The sequence below is a fragment of the Rana temporaria genome, chromosome 12, assembly GCF_905171775.1.
Source record: "Rana temporaria chromosome 12, aRanTem1.1, whole genome shotgun sequence".
Lineage (NCBI taxonomy): Eukaryota > Metazoa > Chordata > Amphibia > Anura > Ranidae > Rana > Rana temporaria.
The window spans coordinates 46,971,874-46,988,383 of NC_053500.1; the positions used below are offsets into that span (position 1 = coordinate 46,971,874).

The 16,510-nt window shown below is 44.1% G+C and overlaps 1 protein-coding gene across 6 annotated transcripts in view; it reads right to left on the reverse strand.

Moving 5' to 3' along the window:
* The window catches only part of GRB7 (growth factor receptor bound protein 7), a 252,688-nt gene that overhangs the window by 43,019 nt on the left and 193,159 nt on the right, over positions 1-16,510 (reverse strand). For all 6 annotated transcript variants that reach the window (XM_040330150.1, XM_040330145.1, XM_040330146.1 and 3 more), the window contains one exon: positions 1,801-1,911. In XM_040330150.1, the coding sequence (XP_040186084.1) occupies positions 1,801-1,911 (111 nt within the window). The remainder of the gene's footprint in view (positions 1-1,800; positions 1,912-16,510) is intronic.

A 16,510-nucleotide genomic window follows, 5' to 3' on the forward strand; every position in this document is an offset into this window, starting at 1 on the left:
GAGGTGATCAAATATCACCAAAAGAAATCTCTATTTGTGGGAAAAAAAGAACGTCAATTTTGTTTGGTTGCCACGTTGCACGAACGCACAATTGTCAAAGCGTCGCAGTGCCGAATCGCAAAAAAAAAATGGCCCGGTCATTGGGCAGCCAAATCCTCCTGGGGCTGAAGTAGTTAAAATGAGCAAAGGATAGAATGGGAGAAAACATCTATAGCAATCAAGTACCAAGAAAGAAATGATAAAATTAGATGGTATTGGAGCCCAGTAGCGTTAAATAAAATAAAAAGTAGACAAACAGATATTTGTTGGAGATATAGGGCTAGATTCAGGTAGGGGGCGCGTAACTCTGTGCGGGCGTAGCGTATCCTATTTACGCTACGCCTCTGCAACTTTGACAGGCAAGTGCAGTATTCACAAAGCACTTGCTCCGTAAGTTGCGGCGGCGTAGCGTAAATTGGCCGGCGTAAGACCGCCTAATTCAAATGTGTAAGATGTGGGCGTGTTTTATGTAAAATCATCGTGACCCCACGTAAATGATGCTTTTTACGAACGGCGCATGTGCCGTCCGTGAACGTATCCCAGTGCGCATGCTCCTAATTACGCCCCAAATAGTCAATGCTTTCGACGTGAACGTAACTTACACAAAGCCCTATTCGCGAACGACATACGCAAACAACGTAAACTACGGAAAATTTGACGCTGTCCCGACGTCCATACTTAACATTGGCTATGCCTCATATAGCAGGGGTAACTTTACGCCGGAAAAAACCTTACGTAAACGACGTAAAAAAATCCGCCGGGCGCACGTACGTTTCTGAATCGGCGTATCTAGCTCATTTGCATATTCTATGCGAAAATCGCCACCTAGCGGCCAGCGTAAATATGCGACTTACGCCGGTCGTATCTTAGCAACATTTAAGCGTATCTCAGTTTGAGCATAAGCTTAAAGTTGCGACGGCGCGGATTTGGACTTACGACGGCGTATCTACTGATACGCCCGTCGTAAGTCTTTATGAATCTGGCCCATAAGGTTGAAAGGGGGACTATGGACCACATTTGGTATGGTTGTCACTTGGTAAGAAAGTTCTGGGAACAAGTTCACAAAATATATTGGAAATTATCGGGAACAGAGAGGGATCTAAACATAGATTCTCATTACTATGTTTGATTCCAGATTCTTGAGTATCAAGAAGGATATTTTTCATTACATGACAACGCCAGCTAGAACAATAATAGCTCGCAAAAATGTAGAGAAAGTAGGAGCCCAAATATAAAAGACTGGATATGTGAAATGAACAAAATACAATATATGGAAAAACAGATTAGAGAAGAAGGATACATAAATAGTCAAATGCCAGTAATATGGCAAAAATGGGATGAATATCGGCTCTCGGAGGGGATGAAAGAGAATATTTATATAAATAAAAATCAGTACACGAAGAGGAAATGTAAATGAAGCAGAATATGGGAGAGAAATGTGGGGGGGACGGGGGTGAATTCCATTACAATAATATATATATATTTTTTTTAATGAATATGAGGATGAATGGACATGGAAGATAGTAGGATAAATGATTAAATGTATTTTGTTTTAATGATAAAGTAACTAATAGATATTAATCAATATTCTGTATATTTAATGATTAATGGGAACAATTTATATGCAAACAAATCTTGGATAAATGTAAAAAATGTTGTATTTGAGAAAAAGATTAATAAAAAATAAATTGAAACCAAAAAAAATGAGCAAAGGCACTGTAAAAAGAGAAATGCTTTGTGGGTGCTTTATATTGAACGTACCTTTAAACAGATGCCAAACTCGGTGGGTGCGCTGTAGAGCTTCTTTCCTTGTGTCAGGCAGTAGGCATTGGATTCATTCACATCAGCAAAATACTGTAAGTGCCGAGGATCCTGAAGGGTAATAATGTGTTGTCAATATATCTATTCCCTAAATCATTTCTACTAAGAACTATTCACATAAAATGTGGCACTTAACATACACAGTAACACTTGTAGCCCAGTACAAAATGTGTCTTCCCTTTATCTCCCTCTACTGGTGACTAGAGGCAACTGCTGCTGTTAAAGGGGAAAATCAAAAATATAGAAAAGTGACGGTGCATAATGTCCAAGTAGTTCCAAAAGCCTAGCCTTTTTTTTTTTTGTACACCGCTGCATAAAAACTTAGCATTTTTAGACATACTGGTGCATTTTTAGACATACTGGTGTTTTTTTTTTCTTAACTGATCTAAATGCAGCCCATTGTTTTCAATGTCTGTACACTCAGGTGCATAAACAAGTGCTGTGTAACAAAGAGTGAAAAACAAAATGCAGAAATCTGAGTTTCAGTATTTTATGTACCAAAAATTTCAGCCAGGAATACTGATGTTCAAAGATTAATACCGTTGTCAAAGTATAGATCTATGTTCATTCCAAGCATGTTTAACCTGCTGACCATTGTAGTTAAATGGCCGGTGAGATGCCCTGCAAAACTGGGCACTTAAAAACATCCTTGCTGCAAAGGGTATGCACGCGCCAGGTGTGTGCACAGGTGTTTGTCATTATGGTGTCATCAGACAATGCAGATCACAGGCAAAAGCTACAGAGCCAATCAGATAGGCTCTGTGCCTTGTGATTGCTGTGATTGTCAATCTGTCTTATCAATATGATTTGTAAGTGAGATCACCAGAATTGGACACAGTATTGTATAGCAACAATGGGGTAGATTCACGTACCTTTTACGGCGGCGTATCTCCAGATACGCCGCCGTAATTTGAAATCCGCGCCCGCGTATCGTTACGCCAATTTTTAAAGGCAAATACGCTTAAAAAATAGGCTTCCTCCACCGACGTAACTTGATTGCGGCGGCGTAGAATTGTGTGCAATATAACGTTGGCCGCTAGGGGCGCTTCCGTTGTTGTCGGCGTAGAATATGCTAATTACCTAGATACGCCGATTCACAAACGTAAGTACGCCCGGCACAATTTATTTACGTCGTTTACGTTAGGCTTTTTCGGCGTAAGGTTGTTCCTGCTATTAGGAGGCGCAGCCAATGTTAAGTATGGACGTCGTTCCCGCTTCGAAATTTTAATTTTTTACGTCGTTTGCGTAAGTCGTTCGCGAATAGGGCTGGACGTAATTTACGTTCACGTCGAAACCAATACGTCGTTGCACCGTACTTGGGAGCAATGCACACTGGGATATGTACACGGATCACGTCAGGTCATCATATATTTACATAAAACACGCTCCCCCTTCCACATTTGAATTACGCGGGCTTACGCCGGCCCCATTTACGCTACGCCGCCGCAACTTACAGGGGAAGTGCTTTGTGAATACAGCACTTGCTCCTGTAAGTTACGGCGGCGTAGCGTAAATACGATACGCTGCGCCGCCGTATCATTGTGCGCCCCTACCTGAATCTACCCCAGTACCTCCATCCTCCTGCTGGTGATACCTCTAGTGAGGCAATCAAGAATTCTGTTTTCTTTTATCACTGCCTGGCCACATTGCTTATTTTACTATTATCTGAAATGAGCAACCCCACATTTTTTCTCTTGTTGCTCTGGCCCAGGAGGATTATTTTTTCCTAAGTGCATTTTTTTGCATTTTCAAAAATTTAACTGCAGTTTCAGTGCTCTGACCAGTTTTCAAACAATGCTAAATCATATGCCATGTTACAAACACCTCCAGGAACACAACAGCTGTTACGCCTCTTCCTCCCCAAACATTCACCTATGACACTTATAGCTAGATTCAGAGTCGCCGCCGCAACTTTAAGGCGGCGTAGCGTATCGTGCGTCCGTGTACATATCCCAGTGTGCATTGCGCCAAAGTACGCCGCAAGGACGTATTGGTTTCGACGTGAACGTAAATTACGTCCAGCCCTATTCACGGACGACTTATGCAAACGACGTAAAATTTTGACGTGGGAACGACGACCATACTTAACATTGACTAGTCCAGCTATTTGATGGAATAACTTTACGCCTGAAAACGCCTTACGTAAACGGCGTATCTTTACTGCGACGGGCGCACGTACGTTCGTGAATAGGCGTATCTAGTCATTTACATATTCTACGCCGAACTCAACGAAAGCGCCACCTAGCGGCCAGCCTAAATATTGCTCCCTAAGATACGATGGCGCAGGCTGTCGTATCTTAGCTAGGTTTAAGTGTATCTCAGTTTGAGAATACACTTAAACTTAGGAAGGCGCAGATTCCGAGTTAGGTCGGCGTATCTACTGATACGCCGGCATAACTCTCTCTGAATCTAGCTATTACTGTACAAGCAAATTAAAGTGGTAGTAAAGTTAAAGTGGAGGTTCTGCGGCCAATCTTTTTTTTTTTTTTTTTTTTGTGCATTCGATGGGGTTTCACAAGACAAACTTATACTCACTTGTTTTGTGTCTGCATATATCCCCTATCCTTTTCCGTGGCAAAGAACTTTTATTATCCGTTCCTGGCAGTTTCCATTTTGCTTGTGGGCATTGTGAAGCCCACAAGCAATCATTTCCTAGAAGCATTCACCGCTATATCTCGCGCCTGCGCAGTGTTTTACGGCTGGTTGCCATCACAAAGGGCGGCGTCATTGAAAGTTCACGCCCCGTTGTGATGGTATTTCGCTGGACGGCGTAGAACAATGTCTCTTGGGAAGCATGACACTGCTCCCAGATTACATTGCGGCGCCGGGGAAAAGAGTAGAAACGCCTACTCCCGCGGGAGTGAAAACTGGGGAAGTCGCACTGCAGACAGCTGCACTACAGAAAAAACAGAAAAAAAAATGTGGCTATTGAACATGTTGGTAGGATCAGGAATGTGATCGGATATAGTTATTATTTTGGGTGAAACTCTGCTTTAAAGTAAAAAAAAGAATCCCATGCAAGGCAATGTCACAATGTGCTAGTATGCATCGCATACTACTAGCACATAATGAGAGACTTAGCTTAAAGTGAAGCCCTCCAGCATCGCTCTGTCACCGCTGAGAGGGCATCCATCATCACACGGTCTTCCTTTTGGGTTTGCGGCCTCTGGCTACATGAGTAGCCGGGGGCGCAATGACGTCACTCCCACGCATGCGTGCTTGAGCCGCCATTTGCGACATGGGCTCTGAAGGTCCGACAAACAATGCCAGCCCTTCAGAGCGCATGTGCTGGTGACTTTACTGGCTTCATGCACTCTGAATATCTCCTAAACTGTGCAAGTTTAGGAGATACTTACAGTACCTACAGGTAAACCTTATTACAGGCTTACCTGTAGGTAAAAGATGAAAAAGTGGGTTTACTACCACTTTAAGGCCCCTTTTACACAAAGGGTCTGAGCAGCTCCACCTGTCAGTTTTTCAGGCAGACATGATTGGACAGTCCATTCACCCCTATAGACCAGGGGGTGTAAATGGACTTTGTCCCACCACACCTGCCTACCTCTGATCTGGTCTGCTAAAAACAAACAGAAGGGGATCAGTCTTTCTTAGTCTACACAGATTGGCTCAGAGGGCAATTGGGTGTAAATGGACAGCGGAGTCTGAAGTCCTAGCTTGTAGATGGCATCCACATGATGCTTCCAGTTTGGAGGTCCCTGATCTGAAGATTTCATTTATCTACAAAACAGGTACCCCTCGCAACTGACTTTTTTTGATCAGGATGCAGAGGCAAGTAAGAATAAAGCAAGGACGGAGCGAAAAAATAAATAAAAATAAAATAGCATAGGGCAGACATGACTGTGTGAAGAGGGGAGACAAGTTAAGAAGGGGTTAATAGCCATGTCGTTTTGGTTTAAAGGAAGGGGGCTTACCTTATTGGGGGTAGTGTGGTTGGGAGGGGTCTTGGGTAGCTTAAAGTGGATGTAAACCCGATTAATGAAATTTGAGCTGTGCACATATATCTGCAGTATTTTGATATCTCTTTTCAATGAGCCAAATCTTATAGCTCTCTTCTAAATGGTTCCTCTGTTATCAGCCTGAGAAATCCTGACATATTTTTTTACTTTTTAGACAAAAGCAGCATGAATGTTTTGTCAAAGGAGGTTGCTAAAATAGATTAGCAGGGAGCAGGTCCTATTACAAAACAGCTCTGAGAGTCTCTGCCTATGAGGAGAGGGGTGTTTCCCTTTCTGCCAATCAGCAATGTTAGTTATCTTGGCTGTATGCTCAGACATCACACTCTGTGTTAAACAGAAAGAGAAAATCTCCTAACAACATCTGAACTTTCTAAACAGTATATAAATGTGAACACAGCAGATATACATATAAAACCTATGTAGGGAGACTTGGTAAATCTCTGTGTATCATCTGAGGCTGTTCACTTCACTGGGTGTATGGAGGGTTTACATCCACTATAAAGGGGTTGTAAAGGTAAAAGTTTGTTTACCTTAATGCATCCTATGCATTAAGGTAAAAAAACATCTGACAGCACCGCCCCCCCCCCCCCCCCCCGAGCCCCCGTTTAACTTACCTCACCGTTCTAAAAGTCCCGGGCGCGTGCCTGTCATCCTGTTCGGTTCCCAGCCTGGCGGTTGATTGGCTAGGCTGGGCGGATTGATAGCAGCGCAGCCATTGGCTGGCGCTGCTGTCAATCACAGCGGATGACGGGGCGCGCCGTGCTCGCAAAAGCTTTCCACCATCCGAGCTTGCTTTGTTTGTTATTTAAAAGCTTGCTTTGTTTGTTATTTAAAAAAAAAAAAAAATTCTGCCTTTAGTGTTCCTTTAAGGAGGAGTGGTTTAGCCATGGTGGATACAGGAGACAGCTTCCCACCCACTTTGTAGACACACAAACCAATTAATATACGCATATTCCAATTTTTATTACCAAAAATATGTAGAGAAATACATATCGGCCTAGCCTGAGCAAAAATTATATATATTTAAAAAAAAAATGGAGATATTTGTTATAGCAAAAAGTAAAAGATAGTGTTTTTTTTTTCAATTTTTGTCGTTCTTTTTGTTCATAGAGCAAAAAATAAAAATCGCAGAGGTGATCAAATACCACCAAAAGAAATCTCTATTTGTAGGAAAAAAAGAACATCAATTTTGCTTGGGTACAGCGTGGCACGACCGCACAATTGTCAGTTAATGCAACGCAGTGCCGAATCGCAAAAATTGGCCTGGTCATTGGGCAGCCAATTCTTCCGGGTTAAAGATTGACTTCACAAAGCTTAAAGGGAATTTTTTGTTTTCATAATAAGCATCCTTTACCTGCAGACATTCCTCTTTTCACTTCCTCAGTGTTCGTTTTTGCTCAGAAGTTGCTATTTCTTCTCTGTTCACTTCCTGCTTGTCTGATTGTTACTCACCACCGTGATGGGAGGCTTTACTGCGGTGGTCAGTGAGGTGCTCACCCCCTCCTGGGAACTACATCTGTGCGGCAGGACGCTCTCTACGTGTTAGAGACTTCAAGGAGGTGTGAATTACTGGGCGTGCCACAATTCATACTGGGAAATGTAGTTCTTACATGAACGAGCGCCGCAAACCAGGAAGTGAATGAGAGAACAGAAACTAGAACGCCGGAGGTGATATAGATGAAGGAATTTAATAGGTATTTACTTGTTTTTTTAACAGAATCATTACACTATTCTGTCTGTCTACCTTGCAGACATTAATTTTAGGCAAAACATTTTTTTCCTTTACAACTCCTTTAATGATAATTGTAATAATCAATTGCCCCAACCTGCAGCATAAAGTTCCAATAGTAAAGTGCTTACATATTGTACAGTTTCTCTTTAATTCCCATCTAGAATCCAGAGGCATAGAGATCAACAAGTTCCCACACAGTATAATGTTATAAGGAAGTTATTGTTAATAATTACTGTATAAGAGTTCGCACAACGGTGCAAATACAACAAAGAAATCAGTGGAAATCAATGGAAAATAATATATGTGAAAGGTCTACAGCGCTACTACAGTGAAAGTAATTATATTACTTAATCAATGAATAAATGATAAAGCAGCAATTAAAACGGTGAACTGAACCAAACAAAATAAGTGAAAAAGGATAATGCGCTAAATCAACTGATTAAATAAGGTGTCAAACACATCAAAGTTACTGGAGAAAAAAAGGAAATGATACAAAAAATAGAGTTCCAAATTCCATGTGTATCGTCCCTAGTTGCTATGATCCTGAAAGCAACTCAAAGGCACTTTGCCAGACCACACACACACATTGTGTGAGAGATATAATCAGCTTGATGATGTAGTGATCAGACCTGTCAGGTCAAAATGCTTTTCACCAGGTATTCACATGTTCATATATGCAAAGAAAAGGGAGAAAAAAGAGACCAATAGTGTGATACTGTAAATGAAACACCAACGTCTCACAACACTCAGAACATCACTCACGAATCCCCGATATTAAATAGGCTTCAGCGTGTGTGCATGTAAACTGCTCAGCTTGTCAATCATGACCCATGATTAAGTCACGTGTCTAGTGACGATACGCGTGGGGGAGGAGCTTGAGTGACGGGACGCACGGAGGTGCCGGATGAGGAGCCTGACAAGCTGAGCAGTTTACATGCACACACGCTGAAGCCTATTTAATATCGGGGATTCGTGAGTGATGTTCTGAGTGTTGTGAGACGTTGGTGTTTCATTTACAGTATCACACTATTGGTCTCTTTTTTCTCCCTTTTCTTTGCATATATGAACATGTGAATACCTGGTGAAAAGCATTTTGACCTGACAGGTCTGATCACTACATCATCAAGCTGATTATATCTCTCACACAATGTGTGTGTGTGGTCTGGCAAAGTGCCTTTGAGTTGCTTTCAGGATCATAGCAACTAGGGACGATACACATGGAATTTGGAACTCTATTTTTTGTATCATTTCCTTTTTTTCTCCAGTAACTTTGATGTGTTTGACACCTTATTTAATCAGTTGATTTAATGGAAAATAATAATTACAAGAAAACCAACAGTAAATATGACCCATGGGACCACGTCCTAGTAACCCACTGTTGGGTCCCACGTCACTCTCTGTCTGCATGATGGCAGGACACATAAATTCAAGTTTATTTTTAAACTATGCTATGAGAACTTGTAGCAATCAGTTGGGTATAGTCTACCATGTTCTGAATAAATAATAATAAAAAAAAATCAAACAAAAATAAATAAATTATTGCCTTTTTATTATGGAGTGAAGAGGGCTGACCTCTTTAGAGCTGTCTTTTTCAGGGGGGCTCATCTTCAACCAAACCCCCATTTCCCTCTTTTCAATTTGTATCTGTTCCTCTTTTAGGTTATTTATAAAAAAAAATACTATGTACAGTGTATGTATAGTCTAATGATGAACTTCTCTTATTTGCAATCTTTGTGTCTGTTAAAGGAGAAGTAGGGCCAAAGCTCCCCACAGGAGCGCATTGCATCCTGTACTCATGAGACCCGTTTTCAGCTGACAGCGGGTTAAAGTCTGCTGTCAGCTGACATCACTGAGCTGCTCCAGGCTCCACAGAGATCCCGACTCTAAAGATGGGATCCACCCAGATGCCTGGAACGGCAGCTGGCTCAGCCTCTCAGCGAGCTGCTTAGGCTGAGCCAGCTGCTCCCAACCCTCCACAGCCCAGTGTTCCAGTGAGCGCTGGAGGGGCAGATCAGAGAGCAAGCAAAAAAACGGAGTAAACAGTGGTCTTTGATCATTCAGTACTCAGCCTTATGCCGCGTAAACACGGTCGGAATTTCCGACAAGAAAAGTTCAATTGTAAGTTTTTGGTCGGAAATTCCGACCGTGTGTAGGCTCCATCTGATTTTTTCTGTCGGAATTTCCGACAACAAAAAATTTGAGAGCTGGTTCTCAATTTTTCCGACACGTATGCTCGGAATCAAGATGACGCATGCTCAGAAGCATTGAACTTAATTTTTCTCGGCTCATCGTAGTGTTGTAAGTCACCGCGTTTTTGACAGACGGAATTTTGTGTGACCGTGTGTACGCAGCATAAGAAGCAGCGGGGGGCCGATGCTGCATCCATCTAGGTAAAGGTTTGTTTTTTTGCATTCCAGAACTTCTCTTTTCAATATATCACTGAGAGCTTTTTAGTTTGAGGAGTACAAATCGGTCGGTCAAATCCCCCGTCGCTCGGTTGATTGGTGAACAACCCCCCCCCCCCCGCTTGCCCATTCACCTCGCACTTATCCCATCCAGGTCGCAGGCAGCTTCCCCCTGTGTCTCCTCCTTGGCACCTCCCCCCTGCTCCCGGCCAATACGGTTGCTTCTACTCTCGTCCAATCGGGCCTCTGGTTAAAAGAAAAAAACATTGAAATCCATGCATTTGGCACCCTGCATGTAAATTAGGGGCTGGCGCATGGATTAGGAGGGCGGTGCCCCTGCACCCCTAATGGAGCGGTCTCCACTGGTACTAAGGTATTTTCTAGAGTGACAATGCTGCTGCTCCATTAATTTAGCACAGTAAGTGAGGATTGTCACCCTGGGACTGGATCAACGGGTAAAAATAGAGAAAAAAACTGAAACAGGAAAACTAATGTAGCCACCATGCCTAGGGACAAGTAAGCTGCTATATATTAAATCTTTTTGTTTTTGAGTTTAGATTCTCTTTTTCGATCAAATGTGCTTAGTATGAGTTTAAAGCTGTAGTACGGGCAAAACCAATTTTTTCACATTTTCGCTGTTAAAGTAGATTACTTCTAATGAAGATTGTCACAGTGGCATTGCACCAATAAAGGAGTGTATATTTTGCAATGGAGTGCTGGTGATGGCTTATAATTTTCCTATTTTTTCAGCATGTTCAGCACTGGATGTTAGGCGAAGACATTGCTCAATAAAAGTAAAAGTTTTAACAAACGTTGCATTGGTTCAGAGATACACAACGTATTTGTGTTGTGCAAATGGTACAAAAATATATTTTCCCCATAATTCAGCTTTAATATTGCATTATACTAGGGTTGTCCCGATACTAGCATCAGTATCGGTACCGATATCAAGCATTTCCCCGGGGCAAATGTTCCGATGCTTCACCCGATACCTGGGCAGTCAAGGATGATCGGTGCAGCGGGGGGGGAGTAACAAGCACTGATCTCCCTGTATAAATTTCAAAAATAAAGATTGACATCTTCTCCCCGGACCCTCCCCCCCTCTTTTCAGCTGCCTTAGTGAAATCTATACAGTGGTGATCAGTGCTTGCAACTCCCCCCAAAGCCGCACCGATCACCGCTGACTGTCCCTGTATCCTCCTCCAGTTCCCCCATCCGTGTGCTGCTCCGTGTCCCCCCTCCGCGCTGCGTGTCCCCCTCCGTTCTGCTGCTGTCCCCCTCCGTGCTCGGTGTCACCCTCCGCGCTGCTGCTCTCCCCCTCCACACTCCGTGTCCCCCTCCGTTCTTCTGCTGTCACCCTCCGTGCTGCTGCTCTCCCCCTCAACGCTCCGTGTCCCCCTCCGTTCTTCTGCTGTCCCCCTCCGTGCTGCTGCTCTTCCCCTCTGCGCTCTATGTCCCCCTCCGTTCTTCTGCTCTCCCCCCTCCGCGCTGCTGCTCTCCCCCTCCACGCTCCGTGTCCCCCTCCGTTCTTCTGCTCTCCCCCCTCCGCGCTGCTGCTCTCCCCCTCCACGCTCCGTGTCCCCCTCCGTTCTTCTGCTCTCCCCCCTCCGCGCTGCTGCTCTCCCCCTCCACGCTCCGTGTCCCCCTCCGTTCTTCTGCTCTCCCCCCTCCGCGCTGCTGCTCTCCCCCTCCACGCTCCGTGGCCCCCTCCGTTCTTCTGCTCTCCCCCCTCCGTGCTGCTGCTCACCCCCTCCACGCTCCGTGTCCCCCTCCGTTCTTCTGCTCTCCCCCCTCCGCGCTGCTGCTCTCCCCCTCCACGCTCCGTGTCCCCCTCTGTTCTTCTGCTCTCCCCCCTCCGTGCTACTGCTCTCCCCCTCCACGCTCCGTGTCCCCCTCCGTTCTTCTGCTCTCCCCCCTCCGTGCTACTGCTCTCCCCCTCCACGCTCCGTGTCCCCCTCCGTTCTTCTGCTCTCCCCCCTCCGTGCTACTGCTCTCCCCCTCTGCGCTTGGTGTCACCCTCCGTTCTTCTGCTGTCCCCCTCCGTGCTGCTGCTCTCCCCCTCCACGCTCCATGTCCCCGCTTCTCTCTCCTCTCCATTCATTTTCAGTGCAGCTGAGAAAGGGACTGCGGAATCGGTGTCCTTAGTCCCTTTCTCTGTCTCAAAGTGGAGATGTCAGAGGTCTGTTAAGAACCCTGATATCTCACCAAAGCCCCCCAACAGGGCTAAAAAAAGAAAATTGCAATAAATATTAATAAAAAAAATTGTAAAAAAGAATAAAAATGTAAATAAAAAACACACCGACACCATCAACTCCCCCCCAATTAAAAAAAGAAAGCATTGTAAAAAAAAAACATAAGAAAAATTTAAATTTTAAAAAATAAAATAAAAAAAATACTGACACATGTGCCACTGTCACTGTCGGCTAGTACTTGAAAAAAAGTATCGGTACTTGTCTTAAAGTGGTATCGGGAAAAAGCCTACATTATACTTCTCCTGGCATCTCTAAATTATTGTATTGTTTATTTCCAAACTCTAGTTTAAAAGAAAAATAGTTGTACAAAAAGCAATCTTAGGTTTAAAGGACATCTGTACAGTGATCCTTAGTAGACTTTAATAGAATTAGATCTAAAGTTTATCCACTGCCAATGCCAGCGTTGTCTTGGGCAGTAGAAGTACACTTACAGTACTTTGCACCTTTGTTTGGGCCAATGACTTGGAAAGTAGTTAGGCTGGTGGATCAGCATGGAAGACATGGAACTATTATATGCACAACTTCAATTCCGTAATGCCAACTGCCATACTCCCTCATTCTATGTTTGACTATTAGGAGGGATTTATGGGGAGGTTCTTGAATGCGGTATTATGTAATAAAGTTGTAGACCAGCCACAATACAGCATTTGTGTTAACAATGCATTTTTTGACAATTGCTGTAAAAAAAACTATATTATCACAGGTACTTATATAGCACCATCAATTCACGCAGTACTTTACACATACATTATATATCTATATACGCACACACTCAGTCGTCACTTTATTAGGTACACCTGTTCAATTGCTTGGTAACACAAATTGCTAATAAGCCAATCGCATGGCAACAACTCAATGCATTTAGGCATCTAGATGTGGTGAAGACGACTTGCTGCAATTCAAACCTAGCATCAGAATGGAAAAGGGGGATTTAAAGGGGTTGTAAAGGTACAATTTTTTTCCCCCTAAATAGCTTCCTTTACCTTAGTGCAGTCCTCCTTCACTTACCTCATCCTTCCATTTTGCTTTTAAATGTCCTTATTTCTTCTGAGAAATCCTCACTTCCTGTTCTTCTGTCTGTAACTCCACACCGTAATGCGAGGCTTTCTCCCTGGTGTGGAGTGTCATGCTCGCCCCCTCCCTTGGACTACCGGAGAGTCGGGATGCCCACTAACACACAGCTCCTTTGTCTATCTTCAACATAGAGAGCATCCTAACTCTCCTGTAGTCCAAGGGAGGGGGCAAGCACGACACTCCACACCAGGGAGAAAGCCTTGCATTACTGTGTGGAGTTACAGACAGAAGAACAGGAAGTGAGGATTTCTCAGAAGAAATAAGGACATTTAAAAGCAAAATGGAAGGATGAGGTAAGTGAAGGAGGACTGCACTAAGGTAAAGGAAGGTATTTAGGGGGAAAAAATGTACCTTTACAACCCCTTTAAGTAACTTTGAACGGCTGAATTTGATGGGCGCTGGTGAGACTGCATTGATGGGCGCTGGTGAGACTGCATTGATGGGTACTGGTGGGCTGCATTGATGGGCGCTGGTGAGACTGCAATGATGGGTACTGGTGGGCTGCATTGATGGGCGCTGATGAGACTGCATTGATAGGCGCTGGTTCAGACTGCATTGATGGGCGCTAGTGAGGCTGCATTTAATGGGCTCTGGTGAGGCTTTATTTGATAAGCCCTTCATTAAAAAGTTTGGGAATACATAGGCAGGGCAAATGGGGTGGAGCCAAGGGGGGGGTGGCAAAATGAGGTTTCGCCTAGGGTGTCCAAAATCCTTGCACTAGCATGAACACCATGCGATCCGAATCTGGTGCGGACACAAAAAAGAGTCCTGTGCGAGTTTAGTGCGAATGCGATGCGATTTCAGCCATACTATCTGTAGTGCGGTGTAATCACACGCGATATCGCACTCACTGATCACATTTTCGGCAAGTTCCTGATAAAAACTCTGCAGGGGGTGTCGTGGTTGGGATTCAAACCAATGGATTTTTATTGATTTGTAGTTATAGCACTTTACCCTAGAAATGCCAATCTCTAGTAATATTTCCTGCACAATTCACATTTGTGTTTTAAGATGTTAAATAAAATAAAAATAAACTATTTGCAGCACTTTTTGGTTTTAATATCTAATTATAATATAAATAATAATTACATAATTAATATTTTCCAAAGGGATCAATGCTATTGACGGCATCAGCCACCCAATACCTTCGGGTGGTATGGACTTTACAGGAAATTCATTACATGACATGTATATGGAGTCTGGATCCCCTGTATGACGATGTTCGATTCTATGACAATGATTCTACGTGCAATAAATGCTGTATACTTGTTTGTGTTTTTTGTAGTAGATTATACTATCCAAGAATATCACAATGCCTCCAGGTTCAGGAAAGAGGAAGGGCAAATACGGCCTTATCACTGCCATCTGACATTACAGCCATCACCTCTGACACAGTAATGTGGACATTTAACTGTTGTAAATAATTCACCATGAAGAGCAGTGTGCCAGAAAACTCCCTAATCCTCTTAAAAGGATATGAAACCTCACAAATAACCAGCTGGCGGTGACCAGTGTTCATTTTGGTATAACATTTCGATTTAGTCTCGATTTAGAACAGGGATGTCAAACTCAGTTTCATCGTGGGCCGCATCAGCATTCTGATTGCCCTAAAAAGGGGCAGTTGTATCTGTAGGACTAGATGTCCAGCTCTCCCCCTCCCCTTACATTAGATTAGTCAAGAGCCACCCACAATCAGAAGTTAAGTCCCCCACTCTCCCTTACATCACAGTGCACCCCCCTGCTTAAAAGCAGTAAGGGTCTGGAGGAGGACCAGAGGAGGGCTGGAGGTGCGAGGGCCACATGAAATGGCCCGGAAGGCCGGATTCGGCTGCGGGCCTTGTGTTTGACACCTGTGATTTACATCATTGTATTTTGACTAATATGCCATATAAGTTGCATTTTAGTCCTCTGCAATTGTTTTAGCTATAGTCATATTTAGTTGACTAAAATCTGCAGTACATTTTAGTCAACTAAAATCTAATGTTTAGTTAAATTGTAATGCATTATTTAATAATTTCTCTAGAATTTCCAAACTCATTATATAGTCATGGAGTAAAAAAAAAATCTATTATGTTATTATTTATGGTATTAAGGTTTGAGCTCTGGATGGTCTGAGGAGGCCTGTAATGCTGCACAGTCATTGCTCTGGACGGTGGTCTGAGGAGGCCTGTAATGCACCAGGCTCTGGACGGTGGTCTGAGGGAGTCTGTAATGTACAGTGCTCTGGACGGTGGTCTGAGGGAGTTTGTAATGTACAGTGCTCTGGATGGTGGTCTGAGGGAGTTTGTAATGTACAGTGCTCTGGATGGTGGTCTGAGGGAGTTTGTAATGTACAGTGCTCTGGATGGTGGTCTGAAGAGGCCTGTAATGCACACTGCTCTGGACAGTGGTCTGAGGAGGCCTGTAATGCACAGTGCTCTGGACGGTGGTCTGAGGGAGTCTGTAATGCACAGTGCTCTGGATGGTGGTCTGAGGAGGCCTGTAATGCACAGTGCTCTGGACGGTGGCCTGATGAGGCCTGTAATGCTGCACATTGCTGTGGGCGGTCTGAGGAGGCCTGTAATGCACAGTCCTCTGGGCTAGGGTGACCAGACATCCCCAGTTTCAGGGGACAGTCCCCTGATTGAGGACACTGTACACGGACCAAGTCTGTCCCTGGTTTTGTCCCCAGATTTGATTTAATAGGGGGCAGGGGCAATTTAATTTTTTTTTAATTAAACACCCCCGCTCCGCTGTGCCTACTAGCTTGGGAGGGTTGTATTTTTTTCATTATATGTGCCCCTTTCTGATGATCATGTGCTGATCGGAGCGGAGGGGATATTTCTTCAGTTTCGGGCGCATGCCCATTCAGCTCCGCTCGCATGTTCTTCTGCCTTGGCTCAAATCCTGGCCAGCCACCTGCCTATCTCCTTGCCTTCCCTGACGGAGTGATCTTCCTCCGCTCCCCATCCAGTAGTAGCCGGGGCCCGAAGAGTAAGACTTGAGAGGCTGTGAGGCGGGGGGGGGGGGCGACGGGCAGAGAGTCGCTGATTGTTGCCATTACTATTAAAAAAATATATATATATCCCCGGATTTCATTTTGAAAATCTGGTCGCCTTACTCTGGGCGGTCTAAGGAGTCCTGTAAGGCTTCATAGTGCTCTGGTCCTCTGGACGGTCGGGTCTCGGGAGGCCTGTAATGCACTTTGCTCTAGATGGCCATCTGAGGAGACCT